Source organism: Zonotrichia albicollis, chromosome 7 (genome assembly GCF_047830755.1).
Source record: "Zonotrichia albicollis isolate bZonAlb1 chromosome 7, bZonAlb1.hap1, whole genome shotgun sequence".
Taxonomy (NCBI): Eukaryota; Metazoa; Chordata; class Aves; order Passeriformes; family Passerellidae; genus Zonotrichia; species Zonotrichia albicollis.
In genome coordinates this window covers 43339377-43362779 of record NC_133825.1, presented here as the reverse complement: position 1 = coordinate 43362779, position 23403 = coordinate 43339377, and the positions used below count along the sequence as shown (strand labels likewise).

The 23403-nt window shown below is 35.1% G+C and overlaps 1 protein-coding gene across 4 annotated transcripts in view; it reads right to left on the bottom strand.

The window, feature by feature from the left end:
• ATRNL1 (attractin like 1) overlaps nt 1-23403 on the bottom strand; it is a 438168-nt gene that overhangs the window by 209632 nt on the left and 205133 nt on the right. For all 4 annotated transcript variants that reach the window (XM_074545284.1, XM_074545285.1, XM_074545287.1 and 1 more), the window contains exon 25: nt 7883-7944. In XM_074545284.1, the coding sequence (XP_074401385.1) occupies nt 7883-7944 (62 nt within the window). The remainder of the gene's footprint in view (nt 1-7882; nt 7945-23403) is intronic.

Here is a 23403-nt window from a genome sequence, read left to right as displayed (position 1 = left end):
AGCTCCATGCACTGCCTCCATTTTCTGGAACAGATAATGCCAAGAGCTGCAATTTTTCCCTCTTCAGGTACAAAATGTCATTGTTGCACAGCCTTAAATACGACAGGGCTTTTTCCATCAGCCTAGATCTATATTCCATTCTTTTTCCCCACAGCTTCTTTCTGAATTAAAGGAACCCAAGGAAAATGTGAACCCTGTAATCCAAAAGCCACAAAGGGTTCAGGCACTGAATTCTTGCTTTCCAAACTGCAGAGTTAAAGAAATGCCTGAATATGAGGTAAAGTATCTACGATGGTATTTAAAACTCAAAGTATTACCAAAAATCATTTAAATGCAAATTTGTATTTATTTGTGTCTCAAATGGAATTCACACAAGTTAAGCAACAAGTTTCAAGTTCATTTGAAACTAATTACACGGATAATTCTTCTTATCCAGATGACTGATTAAAATGTTATTTTTTGATGCAGTCCTGAAAATCCATATATCCCCAGAAATAACTCTTGCATAAAGTGATTCATGAAAGTCACATAACTTCCCTTAAAATTCTCTTTTCACACGTTCACAACTACCAAACTTATACAAAACAGATTAAGAGTTAATAAGAAATATACATCTGCCTTCTAATCTGGTCCTTCCAGATTTAACACTGTATTTGGTAAGAATGCATGGAAAAGAACATCCACATGGAATTTGTTTTACTTTGTCATGGTTAAAACCATGATACTACCAAAAGAATGCTGTGGGTCTCCAGAGCAGCACATTAAAAATTACTATTAGAAATATGATGAAAATAATTTTCAGTCAGAAGAGCAAAATGAAGTAAAATGACAAACTAAGACTTCAATAATGGTATAAATAAAGCTTCACAATTTAAGCTCTGAATGCATAATGGGAAAAGGGAGATTGAAGTATCAATGGTGTCAACTGCATTTTATATTATTTATATTTTAAAGTAAGCAGGAGCAATGAAATATAAATATAATATGGATTAATTTATTAGTCAGAATAGCTACTATTTTTGTGCTAAATAATTTATTAATATATATTCAATACAGAAAACCAAATTAATTCTTCTTCTCCCAAGGCATAAACTCCTATAACAGTTTAAAATCATCTCTGACAACTGCCTTTGCAAAGCCTGGGTTCATTGGTCTTTCCTGTGCAATGAAGCATCAAAAATCTTCTTGAGAGTAAAGAAAAAAGAAACGTTTGAACAGGGAATTTGCAATTAGCAGAAAAATTATTATGAAAAAAAGTATTGGCATTTTTTTCATTATGTACACGTGCTACAATGTTATAGAGGATGGGGGGGAGCATTAAATAACTTTATTCAATAAAATAATTATTAAAAAATAACTACAAAAGAAGTACACATACATTTTTTAGATTTCTATTTTCCTACATACATAATTCATGCATACATCCACAAGGCTGTGGGTTTCTGGTAAATGTACCACAAGCTGCTATAGTAGTGTATGAATGAATGATCAATCACACAAACAGCCTTTATATTCAACTTAAAAGGGAAAATGGATGCAGTGTACACCAAGATGCTATTGAGAGATCAGCATTCCCATTTAATCTGCCAGTCCAATATCAGATTAAAGTGAACCATGTAAAAGGACTCTGAAATATATTACACAATAAAGCTCTAGATGTGAACTTTTACCCTCTGTGGTTCTTCCTTTCACCTCTCTGAGGTAACAAATAAAAAAATTTACAACCAAGAGTATCTGATCTCATGTAAAATGAAATTAATCTCCACTGAATAAATAGAATATCACACCCACGAAGCATGATTATGATTCTTTAGTTATGGAAAATACTTTAATATTTCGTATAATTTTATGTGCTTGTCCTTCATGGGTCAAATGCTCCATATTTCTCTCAAAAAGTGATATTGCATATGAAAAAATAATAAATAAAATTTATATGTATTTTCCACTGAAATTCTAGACAAATTTAGCATGATAGACTGAAATATAATGAAGAAGTTTAACACAGTCCAAACAACTCTTCCCTTCCATCTGTAACCTTTGCAATATTTTTTCCAAAGAGGCAAATATGCTAAAATGAGCAGGTGCAAAAATGTCATAACTTTCCTTATTAAAAATCCTGTTAAAATTCAGTTTTCCTGAGGACAGAGCAAGGATTTTTAGATTTCCAGGCCAAAGAAGCATCATTCAAGAAGAACACTAAAAATTCTGCAATTGAACTGGATAAAGAATAAAAACCTCTGATTAACCTCAACCCGATACTAGAATTTCAGCTACTAAAGACTGAAAACATAGGAAAGAAATATAATTTTCCAAGTGGTGAATGTTTACCTAAAATATCACCAAAAATTTTTTGAAAACATAGAAAACCAACTATGATATAGAACATGATTGGGCCATATATGAGGATTAAATTTAGATCAAAAAATTCAGATTAAAAATTTTAGATAGATTATATAAGTAGTTTAGTTTTTACTGTGTAATTCTTAATGTAGCTTTTAGAGTTCATAGCTGTGGAATTCACAGCTTTTGGAGTCTAATTCCATAATTTTGCTTCTTATTGACAAAACATAGCCATCCCTACCTTGGATTGAACAGATAATTTAGAAAGACCTCAAAACCTTCCACACAAAAGACTTTATTTAGTACCAAGAAATTTTACCGGAATATTTGCATTAATATTTCAATACAGAAAATAAATTCCTTTGATTTAAGATGTCTCTTCTAAAAAGGAATAATCAGATTTAATATTTTCGGACGTATGAAATTCACAGCATAGCACGCGGTCTAGCACTGTCTTTTCTCTCTCACTGTGATTTATTTCAGCTGAGAACGGGGACCTGGAATATTTCTACCCTGCCATGAGGAGATTGCTCATTTCTTGGCTGTCACTGAGTGCCCAGCCCATCACACCAACCCGCCTGCAGAGACAGGCGGGCACGGGGCTTGACAAAGCTGCTTGTCACCTGCTGTAATGGACAGTGACACCACTGCCTGAAGGAAAACACTAATGCTTTTACTTCCTTTATTTCTTGTTATTGTTTCCCTTCATCAGCTTTCACCCCACTTCACCATATTCCTCACACCTGGGAGCAAACTCCTGAAGTTAACTTTGCAACTGGAACATGTCATAAGAAAACTGAATTCCTTCTCTTTGGAATTAAAATGACAAAAGCAAAATTTCAAGTCCATTTGTCACAGTTCTAGTTCTTCTGCTTAAAGGACAGTGGACTGGAGTTTCATAAAAAAGTGACCAGGAAGGATTAAGCACTCTAGAAGAAAAATTGCTGTGAGCCCTGATGCTGTTGAAGTCTAAGAAAATAACTGACTAACTGGATTTAAGAAAATACATCAGAAAATGTAGGGAATCAAAACATAAACACAGTATGAATCATCTGTGATGCTTCTTAGGATACAAAATCCAATGCAGCTCTAGAAAGACACATCCCTGGAAGGAGAAAATGTGAGAGCTTCAGGAGGCACAAAGAACACCTCTCACTGTATTTGCTACATAAAGGAAGAGAGACTTCCAAACTTTAACTGCACTGACTTTAAGGAAGGAAGAAGCCCATATCTGTTTTATACACAGGCACATAGGCCATCTTCAGATATGTGAGCCACTAATTTGTGTTTTGAGGAACAGTGTCTGTTGAAATCAAAATATGGTGAGCACTCATACACACTTCCAAATGACTCAAAGGACAAACAGAAAGATGAAAACCAGGAAGAAAATAATGGATAACAGTTCTGTTCACTGACAGATGAAGTGACTCATCCCTTGTTTTGAAGAGCAACTGATCCAGTGGTACTGGGGAATCTCCTTTGCCTGCAGGCCAATAACAAGTGGCTGCCTTCTCTGGAAATATGAACACACCAAACAACTCCACAGTGATGACAAAGTTTCTGTGTGCTTCAGAGAGCAGAAGACACAAAACTACATTCAACAATTCAAACCAAACATTTAAAGAAAGGAAACCCAAGTCAAATTGCCCACCATAGTACAGATGTGCTTTTCCCAGGGGAAGTCAAACAGCTCTGTGCTTCCAAGTGAGGTGAAAACTTTTAATGCATCACTAAGTAAAAATCAATTTTATTCTAGCCTCAAAAGTAAAATCCATTTTGCTATGATAACTTGATTTTCATATTACTATAAAATAGTCTAATTTGAATTTATGAGTTCTGGATTTTCTGAGATTCCAGCCATGGTGGATGTGATCTGATCCTGACACAATGGTTTTTGTCTTTCTCACAGAGATCAATATTCGATCTCATAAAGATAAGCACTCCAAAATCCAGCACTAATTTACCCTCCTTCATTCTAATAAGAACAAAACATGAAGGCAGGCACACAGACCAAAGGGTGCTGGTAAAGAGCAGGATTCTCCCACTGCAAACTCACCCCCAGGGTGTGGATTCAAGCACTGCAGCTCCCAGGAGCTCTGACACTGCTGAAATGCAGCCACCCCCTCCCATTGCAGGCAGCAGCACACAGTCCTACATGTGGACTTAATAAATCTGGTTCTTCAGCATCTGCTGCAATTCCTGTTGTAGCTCATGCTCATCTTTACCAAAATCCCCTTCCTCTCCTTCTGCAATAAGCACTGGGTATATTTTGTATATTGTTTTCTCTCACACTGCTCACAGAAAGATTTAACAGAAGGAATGCACCCCTGATCCTAAATGACCGTATTTTCTCATGGAATTTCTTAAAGCACACACAAAAGAAGGATTTTCAAATTTCAGTGAGTCCATATCAATATTGCTCTACTTAATAAAACCTGGAGATTCTGTAATTTATGACACTATGGAGATATGTTAGAAAAGTGACCAAAATATTCTATTCAGTCAATCAGCTTCACCCAAAGTACCAGAGGCAAGAGAAGTAATAGTTCAGGGAGCTCAGAGAACATGCCTGATGAGTTAATAGTTGGTACAATGCATTTGAAAAAGGCTTTAAAAACGTAGTTCTGGCACTTGCTTATCATTTCCTATCACGATTATATTAACAGCTAACCTTTGTCATCTGCACCAATTTCATGCTTGCCTGGTTTTTGATTATGAGATTTAACCACATTTCTTACCAGAACTTATGCTTCAAATTCTTAATACAAATAATTATCTGGAAATTGTTTGAGTATTGTTATAAATTCACAGCTATAATTTTATTTAAAGCAGGTATAAAAATCAAGTGTTTCTTAGCTCTCCAATTAGGATTAACTCAAATCAAAGATAATGAAAAACAAAAAATTATTGAACAATCAATAATCATGGATGTTAGATGTCATCTAAAGAAGTAATGTTTTCGTAAAATAAAGCTACTTATGAAATGTCTGAAATGTCCTAGCACCTATTTAGCTAAATCCATATATTCATGTAAGACTTGTAAACAGTGCAAATTTCTATATCCCTTAGTTGAAACTCTAAGTTTCAACTCTAACTTTATTTGAAACTATAAAGTGCCATGCTTTAGGATATTGTGGGTTTTAGTGGTCCAGGTAATACAGAAATATACTTTCTTTAACTGTGCATACTGCATTTCTTAGTGCAAGAAAGATCATTCACATTCACTGCCTGTGGAATTTTCCAGAGAGATCTGTACTTCTTCAAAGAAGGTGGAAAGAAAAGAAGTCTCAGATTTCTCAATTTGTATGATGGCTAAAAGTCTTCAAGGCACTCAGCACAGCAACACAGATGCCACACTCTCTTTAAGACAGTTTGGAATCTGTTACTACTCATATTGCATTTTTATTCTTAGAGAAAGGCCACTGAACCAGTAGCTGAAACAAAACATTCCAGCAGAAAAAGAATGAAATTAAATAGGGTGGAGGTTTTTAACAATGTGTATCACAGTCTGAAGCACTACAGTTTCAAGAATATTCTGCTTATTTTTTTCAATATAACTTCTATTTATCTTATTCTAGACTGTTTTTGTTCTAGAACATACAATATCAATATCTTGGTAGATCAAGCATTAATTTCATCAAAATCATACATTTTGTGCTTTATTATGTATAGTTTTAAATAAATTCCTTACACAACAATGTTTTTAAAACAGTTCATCTTGATACAACAGGACAGTTCTAAAAATGCCTGTTTTGATGCAGTAAAATGTTCATTTCATGTCTCAGTCTGGAACACAAAACCTACAAAGGAACAGTTTTAAACTATACTTTTGCCTGGTTGTTGAATAGCAGTTATTGTCAAACGGGTCTATTTGCTGCTCTGGCCAGGCAGGGTGAACAGCATTTTGTCACAACCTCAGAAATAGAAATGTAATACTGGATGGGAGAAATACAAAGGCAGGTTTATCAAAGCATGTTGAAGCATGTTTTGTTATCAAGTACATTCAAATTGTCTTTAAACACAATTATTTTCTCTATCAACAATCTTAGCAAACATGGCCTGGGTTATTATTATTGCTACCACCATGATTTGCCACAGTCACAATACACCTAATTCCCATTCAGCAAACAAACCCCACAAACAAACAAACTCAAACCCACACAAAACAAGAGACAAACAAACCCTTATTAAAATTATTCTTTTAGTCTGCAAACTGTTGACATCCTATCTGTGCATTTACCCAGAACAAACTGGATGAGACAGACCATCACACTTGGAGAGACAATTCCATGTACCCACGGAGATGGCTGCACCACCAAAGAGCCTTCAGTTCACCTTTTCTAGGGCTGCACCAGGGCACAGAGCACCAACAAACTGCTCCTAGTTCACCTCTGCTATTCGCCACAGGATCCTCTGGTCTGTTGTATTTGCACAGACTTTGCTTTCTTCTATATGGTTTGTAAACTAAACATTTGCATAATCATCAGAAGTTATAGAACTTGCTGTCTCCCCATGAGAAAAAGAGAATAAAACTGCAAAACACACACACAAAAAAAAACCCAAAAACCAAACACCCAAACACCACTAGGCTGACCTTTAGGCAATCAGCATTTTATTGCTCTGTTTGTGGTGAAAAAGGAGAGAATTGGGATATTTTGTATCACCTACTAAACTCCTCCCCATTAGCCAATGCCCTGGGTATAGAAAACTTCAGGCTCTGTTCATTTCCGTGCCCTTTTTGGCAACAGAAATAACAGGATTTGGACCATTCACAGTATTTAAGAGTCTGATTCTTCAGGTACAGTTCCTCAGACCACAGTGATTGAAGTCAACAGAGAAGACATACTGCGAACTTGTGAAATGAAGTTTTGGCCTAAAAATACAGAAAGTCTGATGAACAGACCTGTCTGTCACTGTTCACATTTTGTGTACACTTCATGGTTATTGGGAAATATCTCCACAGCAAGATTTCAAAGCACTGTAACTAATCTGTGTATATTCAAGTTTGTGACATTTTATAAGATAGCTGAATGTTTAAGAAGCCTTTCAGTGGAGTTTTGTTCACATTCTAGAATAGTTGTTCATTTGCAGTTGAAGCCCATCCTCGCATTGCTGCCACAACCAAATCTCAGGCATCAGCCACTGCCTTTCACAGTCAATCTCTGACACATGAAAGCATTAGTAGTGACATGCTGTGTTTTATTAAAAATAACAAGCTATTGAACAGAGCCATCATTTTAAATAATTCCATAAAAGTGTTTATAGAAAAGTCACACGCATGAATTAGAGTTTAGCTGGCTTTTCCTAATAACTGTAATATATGGTACAAACCCAGCTAATCTTCATGAAGTGTGAGAACTGTACCACTGAATATGAAATACACAATTATATAATGCAAGATTCCAGCAGCTGCCCCTCCACTGGTGCAAAGTTTGAAGCTCTCATTTCAGGCATTTCTCAAGATTCAGAAACTGGTTAAGATACTAGTTTGATGGCAAAGAGTCATCAGGATTTCAGTCAGAAGACAAAAAAAGCAATTTACCTGAAGAAGGTGACAAAGAACTGCACCAGATCCATGATAGTATTGTGCTGTGAGAAGGCAATCTGCAAATAAAACAGAAGTAAATTACAACATTTCCAGACTCAACAGCTCTTTTTAGGCGAGGGCTTTATGGCTCCATGGATGATTACTTTCAAGTGTAATTTCAGTCTAGTCTGCACACACCTGCATTTATGATAAATTGAGATGAGCAACTAATTCCCATATCCTCGCTGGTATCAAAACACAAACAATGGAATATAGTACTTTCACTGAAGTAAACTTAATAGAAATATCTTACTTACTTACTTACTAGGAAGAATAAAAATAATACAAAAAATATTAGGAAATCATATTGTTATAAATTGTCTTGTTTATAGTCAACTGTTTTAACCAACACCATCTTCCATTTTAATAAAAACACTGAAATGAGGTTTTAGAGAAGACAAACAACATAGAGCTTAAAATTAATGTATTTAAAATATTTTAATTGTATAATATTAAAATTAATGTATATGTTAATTTAATTTTTATAAAAGATAAATCCAGTGCATAATAAAACAGTTTCAAAGCAAATTACTTTAAAGACAAAGTAATAAATATTCTTTTGGGCTACAATTTTATAGCCTCACCAGAACGTGCATTAGTTCAGCTCCTTGCTGTAATTTTTGTGAATATTTAAGAATTATCTCTAAGACAGCATACAGACATTCACACTTGCATGCAATACAGGGTATAATTATTTTTGTAAGTAATTTTTGCTAATGTTAAGAGCAGTATTTAATATTTATGTTATATCTACAAATATCCCTGTCTTGCTCAGTTTTTCAATCTATAATTATCAAACTAAAGATACAGAGAATCTTCTACTTTGAATTGTACAAAGTGTTTATCTAACTATATTTACGCTCTTTTCAAATAATTGTTGGGTTTAGAAATCCTGGTGCATTTAAGATCTGATCTTGACTAGTAATTACACCAAATTACTCTGAATCCCTTTCACAGCTTACTTGTGAACTTTTGAAATGATAATTCATGATACCAAAGAATTTCATTTTTTAAAAATTGTTTTATTTGATTTTTATTTTAGACCAAAGCTATAATGTAAATTTTGGTAATAATAGTTTTACTGTGTCTTGTGCCAGCCAAACACAGCTAAACAGATCAATTACCTGAAAGTTAACATCTGAGAAAAGAAGTCTTTGGCCCAATATAAAGCGCATCCCAAGCATAAACAATTGTTTAAGCACACTTGGAACAAAAATGAATGCTTTACAAATTAATTTTTTATATTTTAAATGCTGTCTGGATTTACTTCAAATTCTATTTAGTACTCAAATTCACTCCTGGTGTTTCCATTATGTTTTTTACAAGTACCATACTTTAGGTGATGAACTAGCAGAAGGAGAAAAAAACATGCCAGTTTTGATAGAATTCACCTTTTGTGACCTGAAATTCTCTTTGTTGAAGGAGTATTTTGCATTGCTACAATTATTTTCATTTGAGGCGTCAGAATTCCTTAACGGCCCCCTGTGAGTCTGGAAACAACTCCAGGCTGCAATCAAACCCAGCAATCTGATCACAATCATACCAGGAAAGTTTCACCTCAATTTTTTTAAAAAAGCGAGCAAAAAAACTTTTTTAACAATACTGGCCAAATTGGAAGACAAGGCATTGTGATTGCTGGCAAATCCTTTATAGCAATTAAGGATTCAAAAGTGAGGTAAGCAGCAGAATATGCCAGAGAGCACCGACACAAGGATGCACTGCGATCAATGTTTCAGGTATTTCTTAACTTTTCATGTTTTGGTTACACACCTGATATAGGAAATACACTTTACACTGAATAATGATGGATGGAACAGGTCTGTTGAAAGAGGAACAATTTCTGAACAAAGATTTTTCCGGCCTTCAGAAGTTAATGCCTGCAGGAATGGATTCATTTTTTCCCATTGCTCCAGTTCATCTTTACCTTGACTATCACATCTAGCAGCAATAGAGTCCTACAGAACAATAGGTCAAGATCTGTTCCACAACAAAAATGAGACAATCTTGAAAGTCTAACTCAGGAAGAACTTTCATATGGAAATAGCTAGCCTGCCCTTAGAACTTTGTGTTTTAGTTTAAAGATATAGGTGTCAAGAAGCCATCTCCACAACTCTAACACTACCAATTGTGCAAAAGGAAAAGGAAACCTAGGCACTAAATCCAAATTGCACATTTGCAGAAAACAGGAACCTAATCCACAAAATGTGCCATACATTCCAATAATGTATACAAAAAGCAATTATAATCTGTGCTCCATTTCATGACATTACCCACTAAAGCAAACTCCTATCTGCTCAGGCTCTCACACCATGAACAAATATTTCCGTTAATACACTTTCTCCATCTTCCACTGTTAACAAATTAAAAATGAACAAATAAGAGAAACTAAAATAAATACATGGCAAAACTCTGATAGAAGGTCTAATTATTAAACCTGGAAACATAATGCAATAAGGTCAGACATAACCCAAACTAAACTGCCTGCCCTGTGTTGATTATGCAGACTTAAACCCTGCAGAATTATTACTTCCTTCAGTATCATGAAAACCATAATTTAATTTCTTCTTGGATAAAACTATTATACCCTCCCACACTCGTGCTAGGTATGTACTGAAGCAAAAGAAATGGATACTGACTGAACATAAAGGCTGACATTTTGGTGTCCAACACTGTTCATACTTTTTTGATGGACACTTTCTTACTGAGACAACTTCAGATAAAATATATGAAAGTCAGCTGAGGAGAATATTTGTGTAGATCACTACATTTTTATGTATACACAAAAATGGTTTTTTTGTGTATACACAAAACTTTTTTTCAAAGGAAAATGTAGAAGACCAAACACTGTAACAATATGGAATGAGGGTGCTAGAAAATTTAAACACATAAACTCTACATTTACGTTTCATTGCACAAAGTGAAGTTTAGCCATCTACTCGGCAAAAACAGGACTGCAAAGACCCAAGTATAAACTGTTTTAAAGACATTATAATGTCTTTAAAGTATTACACAATAATTTTGGGGTGGGGAATGGATATCTTCAAACTCAGTGAATACATGACTACCGAATAACCAGTAGTTACAAATGAAGGGATACTCTGATTTCTTCATTTAAATATAAATACAATTATAAGTACAATTATATTCTGGGATATCTTCAGAAAGAGTAAAAATGGTTCTGACTCTTCCTTCCCATTGGACTTCAACCACGAAGAGTGGCCTGCAAAATTGACAGATGGATGGCAGGAAATTGTCCATTTCCTAATAGAAATATGTAACAGGCAAAACATAAAATATCTTTTCTTTTCCCTTGGAAAACAGAAATTCCAAGAGAACATATTACATCTAAATAATTATGTCTAAATAAGAGAAACATTAAACTCTTTCTGGCTAAAAATACCACACATTTATTCCATATACTGGCAATAAATTTTGAAATGTATCTGAATTTTCCCATGTGGAGTGTATCTGATCTCGTCCCATGTGTGAACCTCATCTAAATTAGTCAGCTAGCTAACAATCATCAGCAGAGATAGGAAGGCACTTCATAGGTGAGTGACTCTAAAATAGATGTGGAACTCTCATAAATTGGAAGGAATTGCCCTATGGAGCTGCCATTTCTCTCCACTAACAACACTGGGATTCTGTGATTAGTTTAGATTATAGACCTAATGTCAAACTTAGAATATAAATAATATTAGGTGAGATAAATTTCTCCCATGCTTTGTAAATACTCACTGGGTATTTCTGTAAAACAGTGTAATGATAAAATAGGCAAAAGTAATATTTATTGTTGGGATTAAAAGATCTCAGAAGCAATATGAAGCTAAGTGGCTGCTGCAGAATCCTACTTCCTTCTGCTGTGTTAATGCCTGTAAAGAATTCAGTCTGATGTTGACAAACAGTCCTCCCAGATGATAAGATTTAGTGATAACAAAACTTTCATACTGATAACATAAACAGAAAATGAAAGATAACAAAGAAATTCAGACTTCACATCAAGATTTGATAAACAGCTTCCTCAGATTATCTCTGCATGCTGCAGCCCTGTCTCTTATGCTGGCACACATTACATTATCAAAATTTATACCCTTTCATTTCTCAAAAAATGTAATAATTACAGGATATTATTTCCACTATTCAGAGTCATAAGAGGCTGAAAGACAATCTAGTTTTGTATTCAAGTAAGATGAAAGACACTCCTAAATAAGGTTATAACAGCTGAACTTTTTTTCCTACCTAATAGGCACTTTATCTATTAAATTCAATATGCATATTCCACTTCTTTATTCAATTCTGTGCTTGTGTACACGTATGAAGAAACATGTATCACACAGAAAAACCCAACAATAATAAACTCCAGGAAGTGAAGGAGAGAATGTGGGGGAGGGAACTGTTATTTAACTTACAGTTTTACTCAGCATGCAAAGCATTTTCATAATGATTCATATGGACATTATTAAGAAATTGAAATATTGAATATTGAAGTCAATGAAAGAATGGAAGAAAATTAAGAGACATAGACAAGAGACAAATTACATGCTTCAAACTTAAATTTAAAAAAAGATTGAAAGTAATTGGCACAAAGACCTATAGTACTGGAAAGTTATTTTAGACATAAATCTTTGCAGGATTGAGTTATCCTACAAACTGTGTGAAACAGCAGATTTCTAGACAACATCTTTCAAAACTCTGATTTTTAAAAGCCTGTCTAGATTAAATGGACAGGAAGAAAAATTAGAAACAGAAGTGAAGGGAATGAGGTGAGAGAATTTGTCAGGCAGAGCTGAATGATTAAATTCTACTACAAAGAGAAGCATTGCATGACAATATGGTTTTGTTTGTCAAGCTACATTAAGGAAAAGCCATTTTTGTCACTTGGTAGAATTGAATTTTCCTTTCAACCTCAGGTTTCAGCCTTCTTGGTATGCCTTCTTCTGACATCTTATTATGACTTGATAAATTAAGGAGTTTCCCATTAGGAAAGCTGCACCTGTTACGGAATGATCTCTGATCATCCCAGAGTCACAGAAACGGGGATGGGCAGGAACATCACAAACTGAGGTTGTTCAGCTTCCCACTCAAAGCCAGGCTACTGCCAGCACCAGGTCAGGCCAGCAGTGCCCTTTCCAGGGTAAGTTTGGTAAACCTCCAAGAGAGAACATTCCGTGGCCAGTCCAGAAAATTTGTTTCAACACATCATTGCTAATACAACGAATTTTTTCTAATGTTCAATCTGAAACTCCCAAGGTGCAGATTCCACTCGTCCTTTCATTCTGAAGTTTGTCAACAGAAAAATGTCCTGCATGCAAGACATTTTTCACCTTTTCTAAATAAATTAGTAACTTTACATTGAGCTATTTGAATGACTGCAGAACTTAAAATGATGTTCATGGCACTTAACATTCATGTGTATGTGTAGAAACATATATATATCAGAGATGGAAAATGTGCTGCTAAAACAATAAGATTTCTTTTTTCAAATTTCTCTAAGTTTTTTATTTCTTACATCTACAGTAGAGCTGGTTTTGCTAGACAATATACCAGTTAACCAACTGGCTGGTCTCCAGCCTAATAAAAATGATAATAAAATTTTTATAAGGCTACAAAAGCTGAATTGTTAAAACTTATGCAATGTTTTGTTCATTTTAGAAATCAAATACTTGGTTAGAGAAGGCAAAACATGCCCTGAATTTTGCATAAAGATCATGCCATTCAAAATAATGTATGCAAAACCCATTGTGAGATGACAAGAAAAGGGCAAAGCATTTTCTTAAACATGAAGAGAGTAATTTCCCAAAGTTTATTGTTATAAATGTAGAGCATGCTATAAAGCTGTTGGAGCTGTGAAATAAAAAATTTTGTATTTGCAATGGCACTTTTCTTGATTACTGTGGATTAGCATATTTATGAGGTTACTCAGCCTCAGGTTTAAACCCACAAATCAAAGGTTTATATCGGCATGGGTAATGGATTACACAGGAGTCTCTGGCCTACGATATCCCAGAGGTATCTGTCTTTCAGAAGATTTATGTATATAATACCACTTTGTAGAAATTACACCTTCTGATCTTTTGCGTGGCGCTTGGTGATTCCCCTCTCTAATGTCTAAAACAACCAAAAAGCAGCAGTCTCAGTCAGCAGAGTAATTCATTGATGTTTTTTTCTTGTTCTCCTCCTCACCTTTTGATAAGGCCATGAAAGACAGAGGCTCTAATTCCTTGATGTACATAGCACTGCTACAATGAGAGTAGAAGTCACTGCATATTTAATGCAATTACTTCTGAAAAGACAAAGGAATCTGCATTCCAGCAGTTACCCACAGCACGCATACCTGAATTTTGTTCATCCTATGAACAGCTCTGTGATAGAACACAGATAAAATTTTTTTAAAGTCTCTGTTTTTCTCCACAGGTGAGTGCTGATTACATTACTATCAGTGGTAAATACCTACTGACTTCCTTTTGGCTTCAGAGAAACAGAATTTCAGTGCAGAATACTAAGACAAGAAATGGAAATGCTTAGTCCAGCCTCTCATGAAAGACCAGCCAAAAGAGAAGTCAGGTAAGCATTTTCAAGACTGTGTGTACCCAAGCGAATCTTTTTGATCATCATTGAGAAATTATGACAATGGAAGACACCAAAATCTCATTGAACTCCACAGAGAAAGTGGTCTTCAGCTCTATTATTACCTCAATCTTTTACTGAAGATCCACATCTCATAGAAAAGAAAATCAAAGTATGCAAAGGGCAAGGGAGTGGCATTTACATGTGCATGAGAACAGAGAGGACACATAATAACTGATATAATTTAGAAGAGCCAACATAAAAAAGTATGAGGAAAAAACTCAAGACAGATTAAACTCTATGTATTGAAAGTTTATTCCATGGAGGAGAAGTGTGGGGGGTTTTGATGTAAGGCATGATGTTTACTTATCTATACAAGGGGCAAGAATATCCTAACAGATTTTCTGCTGAAAGAACAAGAGACCACACTAATGTGAAAATATTAATTCCTTCAAATGAAGGAGAAGTGGTTGGCTAACCTAAGAAGCATGCAGCATACCAAGAAAGAAACTATATAACATATAAGCAAGAAAATGAGTTCTATGTTCCTCCTTGAAGAGGTGATCAAAATGCAGAAATTGAGAACTCAGAGTTTTACAAAATATAAATTGTGAGGATTAACAGAATAAATTGTGATTCAATTTTGTTATGTTAATTTTACTCGCATTTAACTTTTATTGATCACTTGAAACTGCTATTATAGTTCAAGCTGTAAGAAATTTCAGAAAAAAAAAAAAGCAGATACAACTGTCAGCTTGAGACTTCACTCACCCCCATAGTACATTCTGTAGAGTCAGGATGATGGATCACTGACATATCACTGAGGATATGCTGTCACAGTCAGAAGAGTATTTGTAAAAATGTGCAGAGAAATGTGTAATGGAAATGGCAGAAACCTTTTTAACAACTTGCAGGAATTAGGCTGGGAAAGGTGGATAGGTAACTGGGTTTCAGGAGGACTCAGAATGCTGTGAAATCAAAGAGCAGGGCCTGCTCAGCTGAAACTGTTTTCCGAGAAACAAGCCCATGCCGCCTTTTTGGCAATGACATGCTGGACTACACTGACGGAAACTGGCAACAGTCATTCCTAGGAAACTACAGCATTTGTACCAAAAGTTTTGAAACTGAAGCGTAGAAATAAGAGTGAAATGTATGAATGTACCACCTAGAACTGTGATCTGGAAGCTGCCTGCAAAGCTCAGAACGAGCTCATGGACAAGCAGTAAGGAGCTTCAGATTTATTTTAATTCATACAGGCCCTATTGTTGAAAAGAAAACAAATATTTAAAGTTCTCAGCACTGAGTGTACTTTTTATTTTCACTTTTTAAAAACTGGATTTTCCAGCATAATTTAAGAAGCTCTGTTTAATCAGGCTTGTGCAAATCCACAATAACAATTTGTCTGTTGAACAGCTTTAACAAAATCAAAATCCAAAGAAAATAAACACTTTTGCAGCTAGAGCACTTCATGCCTTCAGAGAAAAATTTAAAATAATTTCAAGAGCCCTACATAAATGTGATTCTGGCCTGCACTCTGTCAAGACATGGGTTGTGCCTTTTCCTTTTGTGATAAATAGGTATGATTCGTGCTGATAAAAACTGAAACAGTAATCAATATTGATACAGTCACTAATATCTGGAAATAATAAAATAAGTTTAAAATAGTAATGCCAAAGAAGAGAGGGAAAGGAGGGGCTCCACCACCCTCTTCCCAGCAGATGTTTTCAAGGACCATAGGAAAGAAGCTGAAGATACAGTTGCTAAAAATGACCAAGAACCTGGTTGGGTCCAAGAAAATGCTAATTATAAGGGATTTATTGCTTTGATATGTAGATGCAGTGATATGTTAGTTTTGGCTTACATTGTATTGGCTTGGTGCGCATGTGTAACCCAAAGGTGAATTAAAGGACAACGAAGAAGACTACAGGGCCTTCATCAGTGACGACCCCCAAAGACTTGTGCGACCACCAAACCCAGTGGTGGCGCATGAGTGGTAAAGGTGGCAATGAAGGCGGAGACAGAAAAGTGACGAACCAAAAATGGGAGGAGATGGCATTGACACATGGCATATAAGGGGTGACTTCACTTGGCAAGCTTGTACGTGAGGTGGCAAGGGTCAAGAACCCTGCCCTCCGTACTCCACGGTTGTTTTTGCTTATGTGCTATTATTTGAACCAAATTATCCCTTGTTCATATATTTTCTAAACTATATAATTAAAATTGTTACTACTTTTATTATTGTTTGGCCTTTTTATGATGGGATAATTGGGCAAACATAACACTTTCTCATGTTAAATACTTCATACCAGCTTAGGGCAGAAATGTTAAGATCTGCTTTTGGGGGTGATTGTTCAGCTATCAAGATTTCTTTTTTCATTTGAGTAGGAAGAGAGAGAGGGTATCTGCATAGATGAATGTGATCTCAAAATAGTGAATATCATCTTCTGGAAAAACAAGTATATGAGTCAGGGCAAAGATCCTACGTGCAAAAAACTCACACTCAGAAAGATAAACTCAGTTTCTGTTATACAGACCTTTACTTTGGAATTCTGAAAAACCTCATTTGCTGTTCTGAATCTATATGGCAGGGGAGTAAGGCAATAAGTAAGAAATTGATTTACAAGAGTAAGTCTAGTAAAGATCAGGTATCTTCCAGCCTTCCTCTATGCCTCAGAAAAAATATTTATTCTTTTAACTAAGGAAACATTTCTGAGTGCAAACTGGCAAATTCAAGGAAATCGTCTAACAAAAACTTTGTTTCCTAAAAAATAAAAGCTATAGAGCGTAGCTCTGCATGTCCTGCGTGGACAGCTGTGGGCTCAAAGATTGATGCTGAAAACAGTGTCCAAAAGATTTTTTTAACAAGATAACAAGGGAGATGATCCCAAAATATACCAGCCGAGGGAAAAACACATAAAAAAGTGCCCCTGTTATCAGATATCACCAAAGGAAACAGAAGAAATTACTTATAAAAGCATCAATTATTCACAATAATTTTAGACAAAATTTCAAACAAAATATGGGCTGTTCTGCAGAGAGCTAGGAAATTTGAGGTCTCTGTTTTCTCCCATAGCTACCAGTTTTCAAAAACTGGCTGAGCTGGCCCAAAAAACCACAAAATAGTTTTGATAAGCCTTTACAGGAAGAATTACTTTCCTAAAATTTGAAAAAAAGTAAAAAGGTTCTGCTTAAAAACAAAACAAAAAAGTAAGTGACCACTTGGTTTAACCCTGAAATATTTTTTCTGCAAAGTTTTAGAAACTAAAACAATTTTTCTCCAAAAATTTTCCCACAAAATCATCATATTTGACAAACTCCAATTATTTCACTCTATAAGCCTGACCAGACTTTTTTAGGAGAGCTATGTGCAGGGCACAGAGGAACAAATACTTTAAAAGACAATTCAGACTATCTGGCTCCAAGTGCAGGAAGGTGTTGGAAAAGTGAAGTTAAGAAATTAAAATCATACTCTTTACTCCCTGCAGGGTGAACTTCCCACATAAAGATTTTAAAGGTATCTATCTTGCCAACAGTCATTTGTAAGAAACGTCCTCAGAGTATTCCAGGAAAGATTTTCAGTACGTTTTCTGGGACAAAAATACAGCAGAAAGATGTCTTCAACTAAATGCTATGACTACAGTCAAAAAGAAGGGGTTTTTTTTTCTCCTAAATGATTACAGAAATTCCCCAGACCATTCTAACACCCCTTTTTCAAATGAGAATACACTCATGGTTTTCACTGAAACAAGAACTTACATATAAAAAAATATAGATTTGTATATTTATTATTTCTGAGAACGAACGCTTAATTGGTTTCTAGCTGCAAGTAAGGGGTTTTTGCAATTATTTTATGCATCTGTAGAGGGCTTAATGCTAATTTATGGTGTTTACTGAATCTTGACTTAGCCTGGTGGGAAACAGTACAAGGAAACCACACAACTATATTCAAGGGTTACAAGTGATTTCCACAAATGAGGTATTCTATACTGCAAAACTCTTTCAATACAAATCATTCTCAGTAATCTATTTGTAAAAAACACTAAGCTAAAAGTGGTTTATGTACCAATTGTCTTTTTAAACTTCAACCTAAACCCATTCAAATTGAAAAGCAGGAAACTCCATTTAAACATAAGAAATATGTTTTACTGCAAGGAGGATCGAAGATTGCAGCAGGCTGCTCAGACAGGTTGGGTATTGATCCTCAATCCTTGGAGATATTCAAAACCTGACTCAACAAGGCCCTGGACAACTTGCTCCAGCTGACCCTGCTTTGAGAGGTCAGACAATCTCCAGATGGTCCTTTCCAACTCCAGTCACTCTGTGATTTCAAAATAAGCATGATTATTTCCCATCTCACGGGTGTTGGTACAAGTTATTAGGCTTCTGTGTCAGTAAGAGAAGAAAAGACAGAAAAAGGATTTCTGAAAGATTTAATTTCCTCTCCATTGTTCCAAGGCTGGCAAGCCTAAAAATGCTTACTTGAAATAACAAATGCTACCTAGTTCAATGTATTGTACCAGAGATTATTATGCTTTTTCTTAATTTTAAAGCATAAAATACATTATGCAAATGTCTGTTTATATCACAAGGAAAGAAAAACGGTAGCAACTGACAGACACTCAAGTTTGCTACACCGAAAGTTCCTGAGATAAATGCCCTGACTCTGGTAATGATGACAAATACTGTGATGTAATATAAGCTACATATTTACTGCAACACACTATTACAGTATCACGAGTCTAATGCTTATAGTTGGTGAAGAGGACTTCTCTGCCTTTTCATTATTGGCCTGAAGAACTGCACTGGGAAGTGTTATCTACTCAATGATTCCATCTTTGGAAAAAACATTCATTGCATCTTCCAGAGCTTCCTTCCAGCCTCAACCACTGTGTGAGATAATACAATAATAAGTCACAGTTATTACAGTTTTTAAATGATCTTTCAAAAAAAAAAAAGTTTATTCATTCTTAATTGCTACATTTCCAATCTTGGTCTTAAAAAAAAACCAAAACCAATTGTTCAAATCTGCTTAATATCCTTCCAAAATTAAGCAGCTGAGAGATTTTAAGTGTTCTGAAATTGAAGCTTAATGAATGTATTACCAAAAAAATCTGTTTTCCCAACCTTTTCACTAAGAACTATAGTAAATACAAACTCGTGTCTGCTATAGTATTTACATTATTAATTTTTTACTATTTATTAACTTTTTCTTTACTGTGATTAAAAATCTTAATGCCAATATTCAATCAAGTCTCTACCATAAACATTCCTGCTGCCTTTTTCCTACCAAATGAAGAAATTCTCCTTATTTTCCTTTACATCTTATCTAGTGAAATTCTATCCATAAGTTTTAGTGACTTTTCAAGGTCACCAAATATTTGTTGTGCCACAATTTAAAAGCCTGATAGGAATCAAAGATACCAGAACTCCAGGGCAATTTCAGGTCAACCTCTTCTTTATTGAAGGTTGATAGGTTTTGATCTGTTTCATGGGTGAAGTCATTAAACCAATATTTCATCTGAACACCCTTTAAAGATGTTGGGTATGAAATGTAAGAATTTCAATGGAAGTGAAAGGCAATTGAAGCTCCCAAATTGAGGGAAAATCTTAATAATTTTCCATAATTTTTTCAACATAATTTAGCATGAATGTGTTTCCTACTTAAAACTCAAACTGCTGACAAATTCCAAGATCAAGTATTTGAAAACAATTAACATGTTTGGGATCCAAACTTTGAACAGATAAGAAATATATTTGAATAAATTGTAATAAAATTGCACAATCCACTCCTTAAAATATTCAAAACCTAATGTGTTTTCCACAGATAACTGATATTCCCAGTTTCACATTTTTATCCTACTAAATATTATTATGTCTAAGTACTTGTAGTTCATCCATAGGCAAAAATGATCTACTAAAGAACAGAAAATCCCTCAGAAATCTTTACTGCCGTGGATTGGACTGTCATAAAAGGCTGATTTTCTGAGAGTAGGTCTTGCACATTTTAATCATAATTGGATATTTGCTTTGAGGAGCAAAGCCTGAGCTCAAAGATGAGGCTGCAGTCTGTTAGCAGATCAACAATTACAAACTGAGACTAGAGTTAAAAATCTCAGTTCTGGAACACTTAAAATTAACTTTTTTAATCTGCACTTTGTATAATCTCCAAAGCACTAGCAGCTCCATCAGACTGGAAGAATGAGAAACTGCATCAATTTGGCCAAGAGCAGAGCTCTCATCCATCTGTTTGGGAGTAAAAGTCTCACTTGATGGGTCAAGAAACACCTTACACCTGAGTACCTATTTCAGATGCAAAATTGCTGGGTTTATATATATTTTTCTATTAGACATCCAAAGGAGAAGCTCACTGTTTTATAAAGAATAAAGATAATAGCTACATAAACGTTACAATATTTAACTTGTTGAAAGAAAAATTGCACCTTTATTTTTTGAAGTCTGTTCCAATGCTGCACTTATGTCATATAACTGAGCTTGGTTTAAAGTATAAGTATCCATAAAAAGGTGATATGATAATATCTTGTGCTAATGGTGCCATTATCAAGCTATAAAATGGTGCCATTATTTTGCCCAACTGTGTGGCTTCATGCCCAAGGCCGTTGTTCCAGCTGGGAAGAACAACTCACAGTAATATGGCATATTATGAAATTTCCCTAAATATGTAAGAGGTTTCATAAATGGAATGCATTTATGCAAGCCACACTATTATGTAATAAAACAGTCTCCTGATTTATGTCTGAGAGTAGGAAATCATGTTAAACCATCCCTTTTTCTAGGACTCAAAAAATGAAATATACACTTTGAAAGCTAACTAAAATGGAAAAAAGTTGATATGGACCTCATCCTCAAATACCTGCTATAAAAATTATTTCCCACACATTCTGGAAGCAAGCCAGTTGTCAGAATTTAGGGTGACAAATGATAAACAGGTCAGTGGTCAAAAACCAAAATTCCTTAAAGCTCTCAAGACAGCGTTCAAGGCATAAAAACCCAGTGATTATAAATACAGCTAAATATGCCATCTGCAACATTTCTCCTTCATCTTGGATCCTGTCTGGTTTATGTACACAAGCCATAAGACACCTCTTACTTTGAGCATTCTTGAGAGTCACCGAGTCCCAGCTTTGTCTCTCAAGTTCAAGAAAAGATGAGCTGACAGACCTGCAATGGCATCTTTACAAATTCATTATTAACATCTGGCCAGTTACTAGTTTTGTACTTCAAGCATGATCATTATTCTTCACGCTCACAAATTGAAACTGCAAAGGGAAGAATAATTCTTGGCATCATTCTCACATAAGAGGCAAATCTAAATTATGACATCAGTTGCAGATTGACTCAGTAGTAAATTACCAAATCCAATTTACTCAGGACCTTGTAATTTAGTTTCAATCTAATTTAATTTAATTTTAGCTGTGATATATAAATGTTGATTAGTAGACTATTGCATAAGAATACAAAGTATTTAAGTTTCTTAAGTTACTAATATTTAAACTACAGTAGTTTTTTTTTTTTGGGGGGGGGGGTTGGCATGCTTTTTATCCCAAAGGCAGAACAGAACAATATTAAGAACCACACAAGCAAATGTTAATAAAATTAAATCTGCTATCCATGCCAATTAACTCTACAACATCATTTTCTAGAATTGAAAATAATTCTCCCTTTGCAAATAAACTGAGCTAGAAATACACTCCATAATTTATACTGACATGGGCTTATCCTTGCCAAAGATATGGCTACAACTGCTGCTCTTCAGAAGTGATGGCTACTTACGTTTGAAATTTATATTTCTCTATCATGTGATTATCACTCAGAGATCTTACAGAGTTCTCTGATTTTTTTTGTTTTTGAGATCTTCCAGCACTGAATGAAAGCACAATGGAAGGACACTTTAAAGAACCATGCAAACATACACCAAAATGTCATCTGTTTTATTCCCTACTTTTGCTATGTTGTACTTACTGGTCTTTACGTCAAGTCAGATGAACTGTAGAAACTAAGCTATGAGAAGCTGTAGTTAACACATTTGCAAAAATAAAAGAATGATAAAAATCAGGATAAACCTATCAGTAGCAGCCATTTGCTAATTACATAGTAAGTGGTTAGGGTTAGGGTAAAGCTACAAAGGTCGATTAAAATAATTCATCTGGCAACCTAGCTAGAATTTCATGCTGCAATATTCACTAAAAAATTAAAAATTGCCATGAAAACAGTCAAACTACATTATAAATTCTGCCCCTGGGCCACCTCCCTTGACCTGCTGGCAGCACCCTGCCTAACACAGCCCAGGTCACCTTTCCCTTCCCAGAGCACGTTGCTGGCTCATGGCTTTTCCTCCAGGTGCAGGATTTTGCAGTTCCCTTTGCTGAACTCCATGAGGTTCCTGTCAGCCTGTTTCTCCAATCCCTCCAGGTCCTCCAGGATGGCAGCACAGCCCCTTGGCTTAGCTCAGCCTCCTCCTGGCTTTGTGTCCCCAAAGAACTTGCTGTCCCATTATCCAGATGAGTCCATTAAACCTCATAGCACTTTCCCACAAATTATTATTTCACTTACAAAGTGTTCCATAGGAACAACCCAAATGGACAGACTTAATTTTACCTTTGGATAAATAGAACTGCTGCAATCTACTGCTCTGACACTGAGGTAATTCTGACTTGTACAGGGAAATGAATATGGAAATGTATGGAAATAATTATGTAAAGGAATATACTTCTTATATATTTATATATACATATATATATACTTACATATATAAATGAAAAGTAAATGGCATCAGGAAAATGTGCCACATTCAGATTGAGATATCTGTATCTGCCACTCAATTTATTATCTTCCTAAGCCTACCACCAATTTCCTGACATATTTTATTTCTAGTACAATAGAATAGGCAA